This window comes from Dendroctonus ponderosae, unplaced genomic scaffold (assembly GCF_020466585.1).
Source record: "Dendroctonus ponderosae isolate FM_Combo_2020 unplaced genomic scaffold, Dpon_F_20191213v2 Dpon_F_20191213_4, whole genome shotgun sequence".
NCBI lineage: Eukaryota > Metazoa > Arthropoda > Insecta > Coleoptera > Curculionidae > Dendroctonus > Dendroctonus ponderosae.
Window position 1 is genome coordinate 8,570,389 of NW_026018611.1, and position 22,754 is coordinate 8,593,142.

The window sequence follows — 22,754 nt, forward strand, 5'->3', positions numbered from 1 at the left end:
TCTAAGTGAGTTTACAATTAATAATGCTCAAAGTAGCTTTCATTATATTTTGTTTCGTTTATCGTCAGTCTAGACTGGAACTAGTGAAAAGTGCATATTATCACGAATTTTTTCACGAACACGTTTAGCTCTGTAACTCCATAAAAGATCACTAGAATTGAGCAATAATAAGTCCAATATAGTTTGATAAAATTGAATTTCCAAAGTTAAAATTACCCTAATGGAAGCCAGTATTCGTAAAGCGGAAAATTCGAGAATTTTTTTGCGAAATTAAAGTGCAATTTTTAACAAAATCTCGCTTAAATCGATGTCGAAATGATAATTCAAAAATATTCTAAAACTAGCCCGCCAATAAACCATGTGCGCTTTGAGAAAACAATTTTTAAATATTTGAAGAGTTTAGACGAAAATGATGAAAAACGGGATGCTGCTGCTGTATTTTAAACAAATTAAGCTCTAGAAGTTTTAACAATTTCACTATCATTGTGTACGACTTCAAGTGAGTTTTCAAAAGTTGAGTCTGAAAATTAAAACTTTTTCAAAATGTAACTATGTATTATCGAATAAATAAAAATGAATTATTCTTTTTAAATTTACAGCAAAATTTTTTGCCCAACTTGGAAAAAATAAAAAAAAGTGTTGTGCCGATACCTTCTGGTACGATGCTGGTTTTGACGGGAAAAACAATGACCTAAATTTAACAATTCTACAGTTTTTGTTTCTATTATACAGTTTTTACAGTACAAACTATTGCGAGTAGCAATTTGAAATTTTCAATATCTGAAGACGACACGCTTGAATTTAGTGACGCAACTTAAAAACAAGTATAAAAATGGGAGGCATTAACCCACATGGAGCCTATCATTAAAAACATCCAATTTTCAAACCGAAGCACGTAAGACCTTAAAATTTTTACTATCTGTGGAAGACACTAGACTTAAAATATTAGTGTATATATATAAGTGCCTTTCTGCGCTCTGTCGCTTAAAAATTCAAGTCTTCCAAGCTGAAACTGAATTCCAAGAAACTTGAAATTTTTCTCGTCTTTAGGGGACAATTCACTCTAAAGATAGCGAAAACTTCAGAAAAATAGCTCTAATCCTGCTTTTTGAGAGCGTAATAAATATCGGTTTCAAAATGGAAGTTTTACCTAACTGGCCTCTCTCATTTAAAAATGAAACTCTACCAACCTCAATTACAGTGGGACTTGAAAATTTCACCGTCGTTAGAAGATATTGATTCTAAAGATTGCGAGAGCTGGATAAAGATTGGCGCAGATCCTGCTCCAACTTCACCTCTCAAAATGAAAGTTTTTATCTAGCGGCGTTCTTTCATTTAAACATTCGCATATTATAAAATAAAATAAGCAGAGAACGAAAATTTTCACCATTTTCAGACAACTGATTCTAGCGATGCCTACTGAAAGTTTGATTAAAATCGACACAAATCGTGCATTTTGTCAGCTTGAAACATTCGCATTTACTATACTGAAGCACCTATGGACTTGTAAATTTCGCCGTCTTTAGATAATACTTTGCTCTAAAGATGCGAATAGTTTTATCCGAAGAATCCTGCTTTTACAAGCTTAGAAAATAGCGTCCATGAATGAGGTAATTTCACCTAACTGAGCTCTTTCATTTAAACATTAAATCTTCTTCTTCTCCTAAACTGAAGCCAAGTGATTTTTTATCATTTCTCGAAGACACTTGACTGTTTAGATCGGTTTTAAAATGGGTTCGTTTCTGCTGATGTTGTAACTTGAGCTCTGAGTACTTTTGCCCCTTTCTTACTTTTCCTTGTAGGTCGAAATATAACTTCTTTTATATATGTAGCTGCCCAATGAAGATTAACACTAGTTCTATCACATACTTATGCAAGCGTTTCTGTGTGACAGTGAAAGTAGGCACCAATTTACTAATTATTAAAATTATTTCCTAAAACACGTTTATTTTTCGACACAGATCATAAAAATGTATTAGCAGTATTTACGATCTAATGCCATCAGAGCGCATCCTAATACGCTAACTTACAAAGAGTACATTAAACAGTTTTAGGTATCTTGTAACTCAACGACGCCGCTTTCCGGCCGATACAAAGTACGAAAGTTTGTAAAAACCTTTATGCGCTCGTTGCCTTTTTCTAATAATTTCGCAGCTGAATGGTAAAAGTTTCCGAAAAGTTTCCCATATATTATAGGAAGGCGCTTTACGGGACACTTTAATAGGATACTCATTACGTTATTTTTATCCAGTCCAGGTTAGTTTCCTTGTCCGGTAATTACTAACTATTTTCGGTAACGTCGTTAAAAGTTCTTCTTTGAAGTTTGGTTTTTCAAACGCGATTTTTGTTGCATAAAGGGGAGCGATAACGTAACTTTCGTAATTTTTAATTAGTTAGGAATGAGGTCAGAAGTTTCTCTAAAAAGGAAGACAACTACCTGAATATTCTCCGATCCGGTGAATAGCTGGGTTTTGTGATAGCAAAAAATAATTACCTCATCATAAGTAAGCTTTCGCATTAATAGAACCGATACAGTTTTAAAAGTAGTTTCCAACTTTGTAGGAACCAGTTTAAGAAAATAATGCAATTTGGGGCTTCAGTTTTTGCTTTGATTACACAAAAAAACGATTTATAAATTCAGAATTGCTGATTTAAATATGAAAACTGAAAATAGAAACTACACAAACTGTAATTAGAATTAATATTTTTGAAGGATTTTTTACATTATAGTTTTTTAATAATTAAGTATTTAAATAAAAGTATTACATATTCAAGTCCCTTACTTACAATATAATGATATTAATTAATATAGAACTTGATTTATACAAGATTTATGTAGAGGTAACATTTAATATTAAATGCTGATTTCACCTCCAAATTATTTCTTCAAACTTGATTTTCTTCAGAAAGCCGTAACTTTTTTAGACAGAATTGGAATACAGATTATAGGTTGTAACCTACTTGGCTACTACTTCTAAAAACTCGGATTCAGATTTTATATGACTTATTAAGTGACCAATCAATAGATTTAAATAATAATATTAAGAAATAAATAATTAAGAATAATTTATTTTTGCTATATTTTCAACCAGTGTAAATTGAATAATTTGAAGCTTTTTAGCTGATGTTAAGTATTATATTAATAGCACGTCTAGATGTTTCGCATCAACGTTATTATTTTGTTTATATTTTTCAGCAAAATATTTTTCAATATCCATAAAAAAAATTTGAGCACTTTGGGATTACTTAGCTATTTAAAGAAAATTAATCTTTCGCTTTGGTAAAAATTATTACGTTGGACCGTTGTTAGACTGTCTTATTATATATTAATAGGTGAATTATTGCAGTTTAAGCATAAAACTCTCATCAAGTAGAATTTTGTTTTGTTTGTAGAACATTTTTGGCTTTGATGACTTTGAGTTAATTGAAATTAAACACTTAAAGCCGTTCTAATAAATACAATCAACATTTTTGTATTGCTTGCATCAAAAATCAACACTCTATTGAAAATTTTCAGGAAAAGTATTCCATTTATATCCTTTACGTTTGATATTCGTCGAGAGAAGTCCGCGTATTTAAATATTATGAGCGATTTTGAGTTCTACTTACCGTCACCAGGTTTCTTCCTTTTCCGTGGGTTGATAATGTCCATCTTTGAATCTGTCGGTGATGTTTTGATCTTTTTAAATGTGACAACTAACATGCAAAAACAATCAAATATCATAACAAAGCCTAAAACTTTTTCAATATTTCGTTAAATAACTTGCTCATTATCGTCATCAGAAAGCAGTTCCATTCATGAGTATGGGAACGTCATGTTATAAATGTTTATGGAAAATAATGTTACTACTGACTTTTTCAGCATATTAATGAATGGCCATGTCTATCAAAAAAACAAAAAAATAAACTTAAAGCTAAATTACCTCCACAGTCGCGCTCCTTAATGCCAAAAGGCCTTTCACAGCTACCTCTACCTAATGCGTCTCTAAACCATTTCAGTCTAGCATAAACCTTACTTTTATTTCTTCGGAATTTCAGGCAAGTGCTGGTTTTTATCGAAGTCGTTCTAAATGGACTTGTGCTCACATTTAGCTGACTAACGTTATTCATTTTACTGACATGAACCAAAACTCCGGGCTGAAGAGGCCACTTCGATTGGTCGATGGCGGCATCGTCATCTTGCCTATAGATTTAGGTCAAAGCAAAAGCAAAACATAAAAAAACAGAACAAAACTACAAAAAAATGTTTCAAATGAAAATTCAAGCAGGAATATTTTGCAATACTTATGTCATTTTCTACGCGTATATCCGTTGAACCTACACCGAAAAAGGAGGACAAATAATACATTGAGGTCACGGGCAAAATATATCGAGCAAATAGAGGGTTTGATATGTTTTGAGAGCCGGTGTTTATTTACATCCCGAATAAACAAACAGAGCCCCAAAAAGTACATTTTAAATATTACGTTCAATATCTGGAATGTATTTTTTTCCCCTATGTGGCCAGTAATTCCATATTTGATAATTTTTGCTGCCTAATGATTTTCGAGATTTTCGGAAAATTATATTTATCAAGCAAAAATTTTAGATTCTGCTATGCTCAAAAAATAACTCAAAAAGTTACAATCTAAATGAAATATTTAGTTAGTCGTTCCTTATTAGAGGCGATTAGGATTTCAATGTTCTTGGTTGAATATCACAGTTTCGTGCACTAAGTTATCTAATGTACTTGGCAATCGTTAATATAAATGCATGCACATTCCCAAATTGCGGTTTCAATATTATGCACGACACAATTCACTGATAATCCAAAAAATGATCATTCCGTAGATCGTAGAATTTCGTCGTAGATCTATCACCTTCATGCGACATGGTTTTTACATTTTCAAGCTTAGAATTATGTGTCAAGTTGCATTGAAAGTGCACCCAAACCAATATAACCAGATAGGTTTGTTCAAGTTCATTTAATGAACAAATGAAATAAAGTTAAAAATTGTGTAAAGTTCAAGTTTAAGTCAATAGCGTGGTTGGGAAAATAGCTTACGTGTAAACGTTTTCTCCTCCAGTCGCTTTTATCGTTTAGTTTTTTTAAATAAAAATTATGCACTTACGTAAATATAGTATCAATTCAAAATAATCCTCTATTGGTTTTTAACTACTTCGAGCTCATTCCACGTGGAGTAGAGAGTTCAATAGGATGTAAATTATTATTGTTTTTAATCTTAATTGCGCGTCTGATTCTTAAGAGAATAATTTGAATACAATTTGATTTTACACGGACGAGAACACATAATTCTACAAAGCTCAATTGCAGTGGATTGATCAATTGGACGAAATTAGAAAACAGGTGAAAAAGTACCTTGGTTCCCCAAGTATGTAACCCTACCGCAGGGCACTAAAGGCAAGCCAAGCACGTCTGGACTTTGGGAGCACAGAAACCTGAGGATGGTAGAAATGTTAGTTCCAGCAGAAAGGGGTTATCCAATATGAAGCCGTGTAGGGTGGTAATTGCGTTACTAGTGTTAGATCAGGAAGGCAGATTGAAATTGCAATGAAAATCGCTTCTGTACTACTCTTAGAGCACACCTATTTACAGGAGTATTTCTAATCAATTTTCTTTCAATTATACAATTATTATTGTTTACTTAGGACAGTGCCTAGTTTGTTTTCAAATTCCTTAATTTCAGCCAATATTTAAAGACTGTGAACCGTCCAATTTTCTCACTTCGTTCTTGTTGAAAAAAAATTTCATTGCAAACTTTTTAATTCATCACATTTTCAATCTGATCATCCTGATATACGAGCAATAAGTGCAATACTAATTTGCGATAGAAATCAAATTGCAAAACTAAAAAATGTGCAAGAACAATTTGAAAATGAATAATAACTGTAAAATAACAAATCACACAGAGACCAGACTTGCAAACTGCTTACCTCGTGGGTGCCATTTTGCCCGAGTTAGTGCGGAAGATAAAAAAAAATCGAAAATAAAATAAAAAGGGTCGCTTTATTCTTTCTGCCTGTAAGCTGTATCATTTCAAAACAAAAACCATAAATCATGTAAGATAAAGATATCATGTCATCACCGTTATCCCATTATGGAATGTGCATGAATAGAAGCGTATTTTCCTTGACGATTTTCGCTATACTTTATCGCGATGATGTTTAAAAATATGGGGCTTTCGAAATGTATTATTTTTATGAATTTTAAAATATTTAAATTTTAAAATATTTCATAGCTACTTGTTGGGTTTGGTATAGCCTTTTCCAGATCGCTCTCCACTAGAACGTCATCTACTACGAAATAATGCAATTTTTCCAGTTACTATACAATGCATCGTAACAAGCAAACGTTCGCAATGATATGATAAATTCATCTTTATATGACAAAAAAAGCAGTTTATCACAAATTCTATTGCACATTCTACTCCACCGTTAATGCACTTCCACCATGTGTGCTGTATTGCTATTTTAAATATAAATGTGCCCGTAGCTCAAATAATAATCAACTTACTTTTCTCGTTCCTCCATCTCCAGGGGATTATTATCTGCTTAGGGTTAGCGAAAACAAAAAGAAAACAGCGTTAGTGTCAGCAAATAAAAATCGATGATCTAGAAAATACTCCATAGCATATTGTGGAATGATTTATTTACAAGTTTAATTAAAAAACTAAGTATAGTGGTTGTAAGACGATTTAGCAAACATATTTTGCAATTTCACATAAACTGGCGTACGTACATTTGCATTCAATTGATTAAATGGAAGTGGTGTTAAACATTTTAAAATACTTTTTAAATTGGATGATTACTTGTGATCTTAGGTGATCTTGGGATTGTTACTGTTTTAGAGTAAACGGTATTCCTCAATGTTTTTGCCTACTTAACATTTTTCATTATAATCCGTTTTTTATTGGTGATTTCTTTGATTTTCTCATTTCCTGGTCAATTAATGTAACGGTTTTGGTTATTTTTTAAATTCATCGGTAATTTTCTCGACTCGGTTTTCAATAGACTCTTTCTAGGGTTTTGTGTTTTTGTTTAGATATACTGATATTGATTCTGCGTCTACATTTTCAACTTTGGTTTTTTGTCTTAAAATGGTCGACCATTATGCTCTTACAAGGTTTTAGCTTATACAGCCGTCTAAAAAGTATTCCAGCCCTTTCTACCATATTGCTTTTGTATATTATATGTCTATACTATTTTAGAATAAATAACTAATTGGGTATTAAGCTTTATGAGATACTTTGAAATTCCTACCGGTTACTAACGTTTCCGTACTTTAAACGTTAATAAATCATTTGTCAGGTAGATTCGTGGCTTTCATATTAAGAATTTTTTGCACCTTCTAAAGGCAAAAGTTTAATATTTGTTTTTTTTTGGATTTTTTCGCGAAATGGGCGTAATAATTCGGATCCTCTTGTAATCTGAACCAAATCGAAATATTTCATTTGAGTGGAAATAGACAGCTAAAGTGCTACTAATAGAATCTATCAACCACAAAGAAAAATGCACACACACAAAACTTACCTTTTATAAAATTGTAAACTTTGCTACTAGTTCAATTTTTTTAATTTGTGGTGTAGAGTCTCACAAACTAAATTAATGTACATCTCGAAAAAATATATAATATGGTGCAAGAATCTGGTGCAATTTGATTGAAAATGTAGGTGGTTTCATCAAAAATCAACGTATAATTCGACGGTTTCTTTTTATACCTACTAATCTAAGTAGTGCAGGAAAATTCTTAAATTTGTAGAAAAACCATATATTTTTGTCGTTTTGCTGCCTAAATTAAGTAGAACTGGTGCAAGAACAAACATATTGTTTGCTGGCGAAGTGTTTTCACAATGTGGTTCACTTTACCATTTCTCATTTATATTTTCTCGATAGAATATACCAATAAACAAGTTTTTGGTGAAAAACATGAAACAATTAATTTAAAAACCCGCCCCCAAAATCGTGGATATTTCCAAAATAGCAATGTTTCATCAAACGGAGCGTAATTTCCATAATTTAGGCAATTGGACTGTAAATGCCGTGATAGTGATATTAGTGACTATTCACATGTTTCCCAAAACACTCGGCCAAAACTTCCAAATGCTACAAATGTTAATATTGGACAGATATATTTACTTTAATACTAAAGAGTTTTGCGTCTTATACATGTAGATGACTGCTAGAATTTTTTACTCCCTAAAAGCAAAGTATCTAAATCGGTTCTGCGGGGAAGTGCTGGGAAAAGATAAAAGTGCGGTCACACTGAAGAAAGACTCACATTTCGTATTCGCCCTCTTTCGCCTGCATAGAACGATGATAACTATGCAGATTATTATCACGCAGATAATGATGGCTATTATACTGGCTATGATTATGTAGAGGTTCTCCTTGGTCAGGCGCTTCCACCATGGTAGAATTCCTGCATAGAATGCAATTGATTGAGTGAGTTCTCAGTTTATTTTGAATTTCCTGCTCTTACCAGCTACATCCATTTCGCACGGCTGCTTATCGCTCAACCCCACTGAATTGTTCGCAAAGCATTGGTAAGTGCGTTTAGTGTCGACGGTCGAATCCAGAATTAAAAAGCTTTTCAATCCATCTTGAACGATATTGTTGTTGTTCACAATGCTGTAGGTTTCGTTTCCTTCTCGCGCTTTCCAGAAGAAAGACACTTCTTGAGGGTTGGCTTGAACAGTACAGAGCAAAGCTGGACTTCCATCTCTTTCGGTTCTTGTTATGGAACATTCCGGAGCATCTAATAAATAAAAAAAACATTTTTTCCATATTTTTTTTCTTTTGCTTTTGTTGTCAATAACTAAGCGAGTTATTAAGCGAACTGAAAAATATATTTTTTACTTACACATTACGTTGAAATATACAACGGCATTTTCAGTGCCATGTTTATTCGAAGCCTCACAAATGTATGTTCCAGAATCGGATCGGATCATCGGACCCAGTCTGAGTTCCTCGCCGTACTCTCTTGGCTCAGCAGTTGAGTTTTTCTTCCATTTGTATGTGAGATTGGGATGGCCTTTTCCATGGCATTTTACAGGGTTTGGAGCTTGTCCTTCTATGACTTTCACTATTTTCGTTGATACGTAGACATCTTCAGGAGGATCTGTAATTCAAAAGAGAGTTCTTGGTTCGGTCGCCAATAAAGAAGATCATTTGAATAAAACAGCACTCAGTTTATTGTGTGACCTTAGACATTCTGAACTTTCCAAAGATGCCCTTTTTCTACTGCCCATACAAAAAATGATTGCCTTAAAATRGAATAGAATAGAATAAAATTGGYTCCCAATCGCTCATGAATATTATGGAATATTATCTCAYTACGCKGTATTTGATCTAGCATTTGYKAAAATGTTWAAATTATAAAGTATACGACAMATAAAAWACATATTGTTGCTCRGTGAYAAACTTTATTAAAAGTTTATCACAWYKCAACAAAATAATGCTTTCGAAATATCGAAATMTTTTCTTACTAGTCACTTTTTYATGCAATTATAATTCTYTTAWRAGTATTTTATAAGTCTCTAGACCAAATTGAAGATATGCATTAAATTATTAGGTATTATATCGAGACTACTGGTCATTCGTGTATCTTTAAAGTTTTGGAAGCTAAGATTCAAGAAATATCAAATTGCCCTCTTTCTTGATAATGTAATTTCTAATCTTGTCCAAGTCTGACTCTAAATGCTTCATATTTCCAMAGYTTCCCAAACAAACTCAACAATWWAAAAAAATAGTGTTTAGGTTATTTCATTAGGTATTTTCAGTTTTGGKTAKRRAAAACGACTCAAAAATAYTTATTGTTAGGAAGTGATTTTCATATKGTATTAATTTTCATTAGGATTAATCATTACYTYATATTTCTACTCGTTTTYWTGTGAWTTTKGAWATACYAGAATACATATTTCTAGTCAATATACACATAAATTAGTACAAACTGCTCAAAGTAAATTGTTCATTCATTATTATATCAAAAAACTAAATGAAMAYATACRTGTTAGGAAACTACCATTAATATTTGAAATAATTACGCATTATTTTTATATTCTGCAAAAAATACCGCAAATRATTGCTGCTTTTTTTAGAATCGYGTTAAGCGTGTAAAATTTAGGAGGGTAAAATATTTAATGGTCTGCGGCRGTTAATAAGCRCCCTCAGAGTAATAACAGGAGTTTTATGAACTATTAACCCCGATGAAATCTTTAGGGATCAAAGGGTATATTTTATTCATAGTTGTGTCCAATGATATTTATAGAGCGATATAGATACTCGTAATAAAATATGCCTCGTAAATTCGTGTGGCTATTTCTCTCCAGCTAGTAAATGTATTCACTAAACATAAATGAAATTATGACCTCTAAAAATTCGCGTTCAAAACTAATAAAAGTCTTTCACCACTATTTTATATTGTAATAAAATTTACTGGATGGTTTCGACATTAACCTATAGGATAACGTGCATGGTAATTTGCTGAAAAAATGTTGCAACTTTTAGAAATATTATAAAAGAACTGCAGATTTTATTTCAGCAATAATGTTTAATTCAACGTTGTTAATTGGATTCGACAAATTAATAACCTGGAAATGAGGACTATGCACTAAATAGGCACATCTGGTATAATTCTGATAGATTTGCGGGCACTATTAGGTATGCATCGTTCCATAATTAATGCGAGTACTGGATATTCAATATGGATTAGTTAAATGTGATTATTTAGAAACAATTGGTAAATTAAAAATGATGACAGTTTAAAAGCAAATCATTAATGGAATGACCGATTTAATACTCACAATCTACCGCAATTTCGATCGTAGAGCTGACCCCAGGCCCAATCTGGTTCGATTCGCTCTGACAGGTGTAATTGGAGTTAGGAGCTGTGCGGTTGAGCTTGTTGCCAGGCCAAGCTGTCATATTCCATATCTGAAAAAGATAAAAAACCGAGCTTTAATATGAAACTGTGCGGAATAAATCGTCTTGAGCTATCAATCGATCAGATAAGATCTATTCCAGATCATTATTGGTTGATTAGTTCGAGTGCGAGGACGGAATTTTAGGGTTCCTCCAACCAGAAAAAACGTTGCATATAACTCAAAGCGAGTTGGAATAACAATTTTACTTCCAACTCATTTATAAAGATATTTTTTTGGTTTTTAAATGTTGATAATTTGTGGATCGAAAGCAACAACGGATTTTGAGATATACTTTCAGATTTTTTTCTTGATTCCAACATGCTTTTAATTATGCGCTTGATATGTAATAATAAAACCAATTTTGGAATTATTTTGTCTCATCAACTACATTCAGCAAGTATTTGGATCACATTCTCTCAAGATTGCCTAGCTTTAGTAACTTCTTTAGAACCTTTATCTTAAGATTTATTTTGCGCGAGCACGTAAAAGATGATAATTTCAATGAGCCAAGTATCATTTTGTGAATTCTATTTCAGATTATTGCATTCTTAAATTGCCAGTGTTATTTTAAGCTTCACATCGTGTTACTATAATTTTGCTATTTTTGTCTGTATGGAAATTATTATTTTGCGTGTGCAAATAGATTATCTTACAGGCGTTGGAAATCCAAGTAAAGCTTTACCTTTAAAGACGCTCTCAAAAATTGAAAATCATTGCTGTTTTAGATTCAAAGACTCAGAAATATTGCCTCCATAGTAAAAACCATTTAGAAAAGTATGTTTGGACAGGGCTTTGCCCTCTTGCAGGTAGATTGAATTTGAAAGTGCCTTATCTTTGGGATTAATGAAGATCAGCCTAAAAACGTTTTCAATAGCCGTACAGAAACTCGACCCAAACAATCAGTTTAAACAGAATTTTTTTTTAGCGGAAATCGATAGGAGCATAAATGGTTCAAAAACGTCCAAAAACTCCAATGTCTTACGTTCCTCTCGGACACTGAGAAACGAAAATAAATATCCAGCCATCCTTTCACAGGATGTTCATCAGAACGCTGAACCTCTAAAGACAAGCAAGTAAATAAGCAAACATACGTTTTTTGTTATACATTCTATACCTACGATGGGCTGCGAAATATTTGATTGTTTGGTTATACAAACTCCGATAATAAAGTCACAATAGCAATATTTTATCCATAACATGGTAAAATATCATTACACACCTTCGTTAGGATCGCAACGTTTCGAAGACACATTATACATAATTTCCATTTTTATCTCAGAACCGATTGAAGAAATGGAATAATTATTAGAACCTTTCCGATTTTACAACCCTTCGTTTTGAGAGCATTCAGCAATTTGTCTTTTTTATATAGCGTTACCTGATATTTTCCTATTGCTTTAAAGTTAAGAGAGTAAAAGTCACGTTTAGGGCATATCGAAGTTTAAAATAGGTATCTCGTTTCAAAAGTGAAAACTTTTTTTCAATTCGGCTTTATGAAAAGTTTCCAACGTCTCAACAAAAAACTGAAATTAAAACATTAATCGCCTGTATCTACTAATATTAATATTTCTACTATAATATAAATAATCTAATATGATATTCTATAACTTAATATTTCGACTTGTCTGAAAATATTTTCCGTATGCATTACCCCAAGTACTTTTACAGTCACTTTGTATTAACTATTTTGAAATAAGTTTTTTTCTCGACTTGTTGCTTCTCAAACAACCTTCAAATAAGCGTTCTCAGGAAAAACAAAAAAATAAATATAAATTTTTAAGTCGTTGAAATTTTGTCGGGTTCCATCATCGCTCGCAAATTGCGCAACAGTTTTATTTTAAGTGATTTATTTGCTGTTTTTTTGTTTAGTCAATATTTTTAGAAAAACAAAATTAATTCGGTTGTTAATTTCAGCTTTGGCGTTGTGTATTAATCACTGCAGCTGAGTGAAATTTAAACAAATACAAATGGCTCTAAATTTAAAATTAAATTAGTGAAAGATCGGCACTTGAAGCGTTTTTCGTTTAGTTGCAGTTGACCTTCGTTAAGTTGGAACATAAAATTTGCCTTTGGAAATATTTACGTGCGAACAGGCACTTTCTTCAAAAATGCCCACAATAAACAAACTGAAATCGAACTGCCAAGTAAAGCACGAATCATCGAAAGGGCGAACAATTAAATGATTAAATAATCATCTTTATTCTCTAGTTCGGTGTGTTTTTTGCTTTGCGAAAAGTGTATGAATCTTCAGTTTGCTATCGACAGTAGACGAAATCAGTCAATAATCGCGTTATTAGATAGGAAATGTAGAATTATTGTGGCCCTTATGGCAAGTGCCGTAAAGCAAGTAAATGGAGGATGGGCCAGCCTGTAAAAAACTGGTAAGAATGATCTATAAGCTAAACCTTTTAGCTTGATAGCTTGAACTGAGTTTAGTTTTCCGACAAGCAACTGAAGTTTTATAGATTCCTTATATTGCAAGCAAAGCAAAGAAGAGATCTCTTTGATGTGCTGATTTCAAATAAAGTTGGCGTTGGACAGATTTCCTGCTGTTATTAAACACATTTTCTTCTTTCGTTCCAGGTGGCACCACGCAGCTTTCGGTAAGCTTAGCAATACTTTGCCCTGGTTTCCAGGGACATGTAGATCTTTTAGTCCCATATTCATCAACTGACTTGTAGGGTGGATTTGGTATCGATTATATCGCTATTGGTTCTTTCGTAGTAAATTTTAAACTTCCGGAATATTTTGGGCGCGCGCAAATCAACATTTACAAAGCGTGCAAAATTCGGCATTTCATGCGATTTGAATGAACTTTTGAACGTTTGAAGCAATTTTGACGACATTTAGAACACACCCTACTTTAGTGAAGGCGCAACTCTAATCTTGTAGATTTTTTGTTCCTGAGAAATTTATTTTTGATAAACGCGATACAAAATGTATTCCTGCAACAGTATTTTCAAATCCTAAGCAACATTTCCTTAACGGTGAGTAAAGTTCGAAATTTTGACGTCATTTAGAGCGCACTCTTCTTTACTCTGCACGCACAGCTTTAAACTTGTAAGGCATTTTTCGTTTCTCAGTTTTTCGTTATAACTAATCGCGTCTCACTTTGCCGCACTTTTAATTAGGCTTGGCATTTAACGCAAGGGCGGATTAAAGCTTTACGAAGCCCGAGGCTGGAATTTCAACACCTAACAAAAAAAGGTCGCCATATTTATTAAGAGCAATTTTACCAAATGACCAATGAATTTGAAACGCAACTTTAAATTGAATCTAAATTTGTCATTTGTCCACCTTGCTTAATATTTTCCAATATCTCTCTCTTAGACCAACAAAATAGATCATCCTTTACTACTCAGTCAAGCGTTTGTTGAAAAAAATTAAAAAATCAATCGCATGTTCCTTTTTATGAGTAGCAAATGTGGTGTTAAAAACCAATCAGTTCATAACAAATTAACTTGTCATTCTACTCGAAGAACCATAAAATATTTGGAAGTGGCGAAAATTATATAGCACTAGATACAAAATTACACTTTTAATGAAACTCTTCAATATAAAAGTTATATCCATATTAAAAAATTGAATTGCCAATGATTAATTGATAGCTCTTAGATGAGCAACTGATCAGTCAGAGAGTCAAGAATTATTTAATCTTTTTATTATTTGCTATATTCTTATTATTCGTATTATAATTATTATTATTTAGTATTTACTTACCAAAGTGGACTCAATTGATTCGAATATGTTCTTCTGCAAATCTGGATCATGCTTGATTGTCTGGTTGTAATACAATGGCTTATTGTTAAAGTCAATTATCCTGCCATTTCTCTTCCAAATTATGCTGCATAGAGGCGAACACTCAACTCTGCAAGTAAGGTTGATCTGTTGAGCCGAATACAGAATTCCTTGATAGGGCTTCAATCGGTCAAAAAGTGCTGGAGGAGCTGCCGAACAAAAAGTTGCAATCAAAACACAACATTCGCTTTAGTACTTCTAAAACCTTCAGAAAGTTTACTTGAACGTAAAGTCCTTTCGGGATGTTTCACATGTTAACTCTTACCATTCACATTAATGAAAAGGGTGGCTGGATCACTCTGGCCACCTTCGTTCACTGCAATGCAAGTAAAGTTACTGTTGGTTTCAAGACCAACAGGCACGATTTTGTGTTTCGATGTGGTGATTTCGGTCATTTGATGCGATCCTCTGTACCAAATGTAGGTAACATTGTCCGGTCTTCCTGCCGATTCCACTTTACATTCCAGATTTACTTCTGCCCCTTTTACAACTTTGGTCGGATACGATCGTATGTTTGCTGGACTTGGCGGATCTGAAACACAAATATGTTCGATTTATAATACGTATTTTGAAAATTACTATTGCCATGGAAAAATTTACCGACGACTTAAGAAGATTGCTTTATTTCCAACCGCCAGATTTTAGTTTATTATTTTAAATGCAATGAAGCTGTTTATATTAATTAATTACTACTTTTGTAATTTTTGTTGAAATTTTGACCAAAACCTTTACACTGTAACTTCCCTGGTTTTAAACAGAAATTTGTTCGCTGAGAGTCGACAATAAACTGACTTTTTATATTCCAATGTTCTTTATTAGATTTAGATGGTCGTAATGTGCTTTTTGGTGCCATAAAAGAAAATCTAGTGTCGTAAATAAAATCCCATTCCAAGCACTGACTAAAAACCAAACATATTTAAGTGCCTTGAAATAGAAAGATGCTTTAGACCCTAAGCATAGGATTAAATAAACTCTAAATGTAAAAAAGTAAATTTTATTGAACCATGGAAACATATATTACCATCTTTGTTGGTTAATGTTGAGTCATCACAATCACGACGATTGAATAGAGCAATTGCGTGAGTTCCAAAAATATTTAATTTAAAAATGTCTTGTAAAGATTAACAAAAATCAATGAGCTTCGATATGTTTTGTAATCGATAACATTTCTATTTCCCTTGCAATTCTGTTGCACTTTGAATCCAAAAAAAATCTCCTTTGCAGAGTTTTTCAATGTTGATGATTCAAATGCCTCAAGCATGATTTTTCAAATTAAATAGTAGCCACAAAAAATAGCCAATCTTTCAGTTTTAATCCTAGTTTGAACGCACCAGCCGATGAGCAAGTGATGATTTATGAATGCGTACTTTTATTGTCAGTTTTGAAATATCGGTTTGGTGCTGTTGCAGGATTGACGTTGCAAGACTCCACTTTTTTATAACAAATGTATTTCTTGACCTTTTCAGCAGCCTATCTCAAAATAAGTAATTTTTAATGAGGCAAAATGCATAGTGCTACTTAACTTATGCTTAGAACGTGTAAAATGCCAAAGTACTTTACAGAATGTATAAAAATAGGCATATTAAATGTAACATTTATGCAGAACGGAAACGCGAAACAGTTGCGGAATTTAACTTTTTTGCTTTGGCTTGAAAACTAACGCTTTGGGTCCAATTCAAATAAATGTCCGGCAGTTTTTCGCAAACTTGGAACCTGATAGTAGTTCCTATACTAAATAACAAGTTTTGACGAAATTAGTATCTATCAAAAAGATAAACTTAATTGCAGAAATTGGTCCTTCGAGCCGGATATAAAATTTGTATCTTTAGAAATGCTGCTTTCACAAGCAAGAAAGATCAGTGTAATTTGTTAGCGATGTTTTACTAATTGATAGCGCCAAAATCATTGCAGTTTTCATTTTTTTTAAGTATTTAATTACCAATTTTCTTTAAAGAGTCAAGGAATTTACAAAGTAATATGAGTTAGACAAGTTGCCTTGTTCCTGAAACATTTCCTCTTTTCGGATTAATTAATTTTGCCTTGACATTCTCTGCTCACGCTTTAATTGTTACTATTTTGCATGTTTTATTTTTTACTTACAGTAAACGATGAGCTCTATTGGTTCGGAAATAGGTCCCCATCCAGCGACATTTTCGCCCTGGCACGTGTAGTTGCCCGCAAAAGTCTCATCCACTCTTTCCAAACTTAAAATGGTCGGATCCAGTCCACAAAAGGGACCGCCCGAGTCGTCTTTGGACGTATAATTGCATTCTGGAAATTCTTTCATTAATTCTCCGTCGAGAAACCATCTGACCTAAAAAATGCAAAATACCTCGCTTAGCACTTAAAATATTTACAAATTCAGTATTTACATAGCGCCTCGTAATTGATAATGATGGTGTTGAAACAAGTTTTTAAACACATTCTTCTCCTTACTTTTTTTATAAATGCAAAGCAATAAATCTTCAGCCATTTTCCTTCTAAATGATCGCAAAATGCAAGTAACCAAAGTTTCGATCCATCAAATCCCCCAAAATTTAAGTTGGAACAGACACCGACAATGGTATTATATTGAAATTGCACCGAAATAGGTCAATATTCTCATTTAAAATAGATTGACTAATGGATCGTAATGATGATCAATCACAGTATAAGTTACCTTAGACAAATTCGATGGGTTCCCAGAAGTGACGTTACATTCCAACATAACGTTGGTTTTATCTCGTGCTTTTACTGGCGTGGATGGATCCATGAGAACTTCCACGTCTGGGGGATCTGAAATGTTCATTATGCTATTGACCATTAAAAATCTAGCGATCATGCCTTTATATCTTGAAAGAAATTTATTTTTCAATGCAGTTCTAACATTCATTTGCAAATACTAGGTTCGTTTGATGATATGTTGCATTACTTACATTGTACATTTAAGAGAATGCTGTCTTCTGATTGTTCCATTCCAACCTCGTTCTTGAGCCAGCAATTATATTCGCCCATATCGTCTCTTTTCGCATTGTATATTATCAGTGGCGGATTTTCGATTGTTCCACCACTGTATTTATTTTTATCGGTTAGCGTTAAATTTTTTCCATCCTTGGACCTTAAAAATTAGAGTAAAGTTGGTAGACTAAAATTTGTTTGGATTGTGTGTACATTTGTGATACTAATTAAACATTGAAAAGTTCTATTTTGTGGGCGTGATAAATGGCTAGAAAATTGTGCTATTTGTTAAGACTTTTCACGTGCTCATGACTGAATATACAATTTAATGCGAATGTATTATCTTAGTAGACCTTCTCTTTTCTTGATGTTTTTATTAGCTGATATAATGTTATCATGCAAAATAATTATTTTTTTATTGAATTAATGAAGAAAAAACAACAAGAAGAAAAAACAAAACGAGAAAATGCGTCACAAGCACTATTTCTGTTTAATTTTTAAATTAAATAAATCGAATATTTGTCTGTCAATATGGAACCAACATTCTCAACTTTTGAAAACTGTATTTCAGGAAGAGCGTCATAATCACAAAAATGGTTCAAAATTAAATTTTTCTAATCACACTTTTATAGAATTTGGCATAATTATGATTCTAGAAAGAACAGAAAGGATTTAAAATTAAAAAAAATTAGCTATGTAAATAAGGCCACGGACACATACTATGCGTGATTAATAAAGTCTTGACGGCACGCTTTATTAACTATTTTATTTTTAAAGCTCTTAATGAAATAAATTATCAAATAAATTTATTTCATTAAAAGGAAAATTTCCCCCGAGATGCATTATTTTTTCTTGAATCACAATCTATAGTTTTAATTGCAGTCATTGACTTTAGATGTTTTATACGAGAAGAAGGGTACTACTACAGAAAGACGTGTCTTTTGATATTTCGGTTTTAAAAGTTATATAATTATTGTTGACAAAAAACCGGTGTGTTTTTATTATTCTTTATTCGGCTTATTTTTTAAACTGCTTTCACAAATTTTCGAAATAAATTTGGGAACACATATTTTTTCTCTGAGGAACTTACCAAAAAGCACCCTTTAGCTCTTGAGGGTTGGCTTTGTAACTGCATATTAGTAGGGTTCCATTGTTTGGTGAAACTGCGGTGCTCTCATTTACTGTAATATATTTTGGTTTCACCAATATAACTGGAGGATCTGAAATGGAAAGCTTGAAATTGCATTTGAATTTTCAAAAAGTTAATTTTTCACTGACTGAGTCATGTTCGCATCAACTGAATAAGATTGACGTGATTTTATGTTACAACTATAGTACTTTTAACTATATGATTTTTTTCAAAAATACTCGAACGGAACACAATCAAAACAACTTGCAGAAAAAGCTAATTTTCTTCATGATGAAAGTGAGCATTAATTTAATTAATTAAACACTTTGGTTACTTAAATTTATACACGGACAAAACCTCAAACAATTATTGCACCAGAGCCAAACGTTCACGTTTTTCATTATTCGTTCACATTATTATTTTTTATTCTATTTTTATTAAAAATAACCCGAACGTGGACTTTGGCTTATTTTATATCCCTTTTATTAATTCCGATTCGACACACTTCAAAACTTTCAAAAATCTAGAAAATCATAGAAACGTTAGCAGTTCAAACGTTAGAAATGTGGCCTTATAAGAATGACTAAATTGGATTCAACAATAATAGTAATGGGAAAATACCCCACACCTGACATTAAAGCATCAAATGCTTCCTAACCATAATGAAAATATAGTATTTTATAAAATATGCTTGTATGTTTAAAGTATCCCCTAAACTTTAACAGCTTTGTCATTGGCGCCACAAAACCCGAAACTCACTATTATACTTACATCTCACTTCCAAAATTAAAACTTTATGCCCTTCCGGTTCACCTTTATGCTTTGTTACTTCATTTTCCGCATAACAATGTATCTTGATGCCATTTTCATAATGGCTGGCTTGAAAAACGAGCTGACTTTTTGTGTTAAACGTTCCATCTCTCTGCAATAAAAGTACATTTAAATACTAAGTTTCCTCCCTGTAAACATTACTTGACTTGATGAAATAACTAAGTAATGCAATATGTTAAGCGAGCAAAATTAAATTCAAACGAGTTCCGAAAGATGGTTTGTAATATCAGGAATAGAATAAATGTGCCCGTTCTTAACTGGAATGTATCAGATTATTTTCTGGTCATAAAACAACTTAATTTGCTTGAAAATTGTCAAATTCAAAAAATAAAGTTTCATATTTCTAAAACTGCCACTCTTGAATGGGCTATTTGTATCGGGAGCTACACATTTTGATTTATTGAAAGTTTAGGTCACACTGCTCTAGGCGACCGGTTTTAGTTATCTAGAAGAACGGAATAACTAGAGCATAATGGTTTTTATTCATTTTCCTGAGACAGTCCTTCATGTAAGAAGGGTATTTTACCGTATAATACATGACGCTGTGGTTGAGAAATGGGGCCATAGAACACTGAAAGAACTGGCTAAAGGTTTTCTTTATCTACCGAAAAAAGGAAAGTTGCGGGATAAACATTTTCCGAATAAATTGAGGTCTACTTGTAATTCCGACAAAACTCTCGACTCTAGCTATTAATTTTGTCGGTTTGGCTCTGAATTTCCAGCGACGTTTTATCCAAGACTAAAAGACGGAGAACTTAATAAGATGTAAAGAAACGGAGACATACGGCTCTAAGGTTAAACACTGCTACAACTCTAATAAATTAAAGGAAACGCCGCGACTTTTGTATGTAAAATTGCGTGCCGCAGGCGCAATATTTCAGCCCATTCCTTATTTCTTTTATGCTTTTCTTCCGGCTACTTGTTAAAAGGCAAAAGATACATTAGGAAAGCAATTAGTTTCACTGATGGAATCTGTTTTTTTTTGTTTTATTACGCAAGAGAATACCAGTGAATTAATTTTTAATATTTTATTCAAAATTTAATATTACAGACTCTCTGAATTTATGCCTCAATTATGAACACTTCAATTCTTTTGCTCGGGTTTTCGCAATTTTGTCTGCTGATTTAGTGAAGCTAGATTTTTCGCTTTGTTAAAACTTGATATTATCATGTGGTGTTTTTTCATCTCTCATCCTACAGTTTCCAGTAGTATATACTACATATAACTGTAATGTAGGACAAAACGAAGTTAAGAATTTTTTAAAACCATCAACTACATTAGATCTTCTAAGATGTTTCATATGACATTGTCGACTAATTTCAAGTCCTTTGCAAAGTATCTCAATTTTCAAATATCAGAATTGCTTCAAAACCTGCTGAGGGAAATGGGGTCCACTTTTAAATCATCTTGAGAAACACATTATGGAATCTGCATCTTATTGTAGTCTATACATTTTCATTGTACCCTCAATAGACATAATCCCTGCAAACCTGAGTCTTGTTAACTCAAGCAACCTGAGGTAACAGAAGGTCTGTTGGTTTAAATGAAAACAAAATATTTTCAATTATAGTTAAGTACATTTAACATGTAATTGTTCGTACTTGCACAGACTTTCGCATTATTGCCGGCTCGTGCAATTCACGCTTGGAAACACTTAAGTGATTTAAACGCAAAATTAAGAGTGGTATTTAAATCTCGTATTTTGCAAAAGTACTTTAATAATTATGACCTGAGAGACGCCAGTATTTTGCCTTTTATTGCTACTTGAATTCTGTATACTGTATAATTAAAATTCAAGTGGGTTCATATGGAATTGCCGGTTTTCGGTAAAGAGGTTTCTTTTAAATAGGAGCTATGCCGATGAACTTTCTTTCAAGAACTTTGAAACCATTGCTGAATATTGAAAACAGAAACTCGTATAAGTACAGCTTTTTTTATTTTTAGATGGCCTAATTAGGGGAGCTACTTAAAATGCTTGGAAACAGGCCTGCAATACTAGACAGGATATAAACATATTCGACGATGTAAAAGTAGCAATTAATATTAAAGTAAAGTAGAATAATATATGAATATATTAATAATGCAAAATACATCGTTACAACTGAAACATAACATAAGTTTCCTATTACGCATATTTCGTCTTGGTCAGTTTTAAGAAAGCAAAATAGATTTAAATTACGACTACAACTTGCACATAAAACATAAATACTTTGACCAGAGTTTTCTGTTTATCTATTAAATTAATGTAAGCATTATTTTATTTCTTCAATTTATTTTAAGCGGGTATTTTTTGGATTAGAATTGTTGCCATTTCAAGCGAGAACATTGTATTTATAAAACCCTAAACTACTTTTGGGCTTGTTTCGAGGTTACTTTTGCTTAAAATTTAATTTTGCGGTCTCCATTTTAACTATGAATACTGGTCATATCTAGTTCATATTACAGCTTGCTGTTTGACTTTTCTCATACGTCAATTTTATTTCGATGTCTTTTAAGAAGTCATCAAATTTACTATCTTCAAATTTTTTCAACTTTTCGAAAAGAAGACACTTTCCATGTATAAAATCACTTCTGTATAATCAATTTAAGGTGCAGTCTTGTATAAATGAATGTGATATTATTCAGTGAAACAGTTTTACTTTGACACAATAACCATTAATTTAGTACGTAAAAGTTAAAAAATTAAAGTGTGAAAATTAAATACAGCGAGGAAAACTAAAAGACACTGAATCAAATGGGGGAAAAATAATTAATGTAAACTTAGTTAGGCAAGGACTAATAAGAGACATTTCTTAGGAATAAATCATGCATGATTTATGGGGGGTACATGCAGAATTAACTGGAAACTCTCTGAACAGAGTTACTTACGTCATTGTATTTTACTTCTGTCGTTAAACGAGACTGAAATATAAACAATGAATTAATAAAGAAATATATCATTATATAGAAATAGTTTTACAATATTTAGGGTTTTCTGCGTCAGACCGCTTTTGAGATAATTTCAAATTATAATAGACTTTCTGAAACACCCCTTAAATAACCGTTACGTAACGATATGCGACTATTTAGTTTTTCTCTACATTTTTAATTTCTTTCACTTTGGGCTTGGGTATTTTTTTATGGAAAATAATTGATT

At 32.4% G+C, this 22,754-nt stretch overlaps 1 protein-coding gene across 6 annotated transcripts in view; it reads right to left on the bottom strand.

The window, feature by feature from the left end:
* The window catches only part of LOC109533087 (hemicentin-1), a 168,044-nt gene that overhangs the window by 12,641 nt on the left and 132,649 nt on the right, over positions 1–22,754 (bottom strand). For 5 of the 6 annotated variants that reach the window (XR_007281414.1, XR_007281416.1, XM_048666102.1 and 2 more), the window contains exons 7-21: positions 22,487–22,519; positions 19,558–19,708; positions 18,748–18,877; positions 17,636–17,817; positions 17,380–17,495; positions 16,821–17,034; positions 14,986–15,252; positions 14,643–14,869; positions 10,803–10,932; positions 8,861–9,118; positions 8,480–8,755; positions 8,279–8,419; positions 6,515–6,548; positions 3,924–4,183; positions 3,610–3,696 (exon numbers count right to left, since the gene is read on the bottom strand). Coding sequence is in view for 3 of the 6 variants with exons in the window: in XM_048666102.1 (XP_048522059.1) it covers positions 3,610–3,696; positions 3,924–4,183; positions 6,515–6,548; positions 8,279–8,419; positions 8,480–8,755; positions 8,861–9,118; positions 10,803–10,932; positions 14,643–14,869; positions 14,986–15,252; positions 16,821–17,034; positions 17,380–17,495; positions 17,636–17,817; positions 18,748–18,877; positions 19,558–19,708; positions 22,487–22,519 (2,506 nt within the window). In the remaining 3 variants the exon portion in view is untranslated. The remainder of the gene's footprint in view (positions 1–3,609; positions 3,697–3,923; positions 4,184–6,514; positions 6,549–8,278; positions 8,420–8,479; positions 8,756–8,860; positions 9,119–10,802; positions 10,933–14,642; positions 14,870–14,985; positions 15,253–16,820; positions 17,035–17,379; positions 17,496–17,635; positions 17,818–18,747; positions 18,878–19,557; positions 19,709–22,486; positions 22,520–22,754) is intronic. The other variant, XR_007281415.1, reaches the window with a different exon arrangement.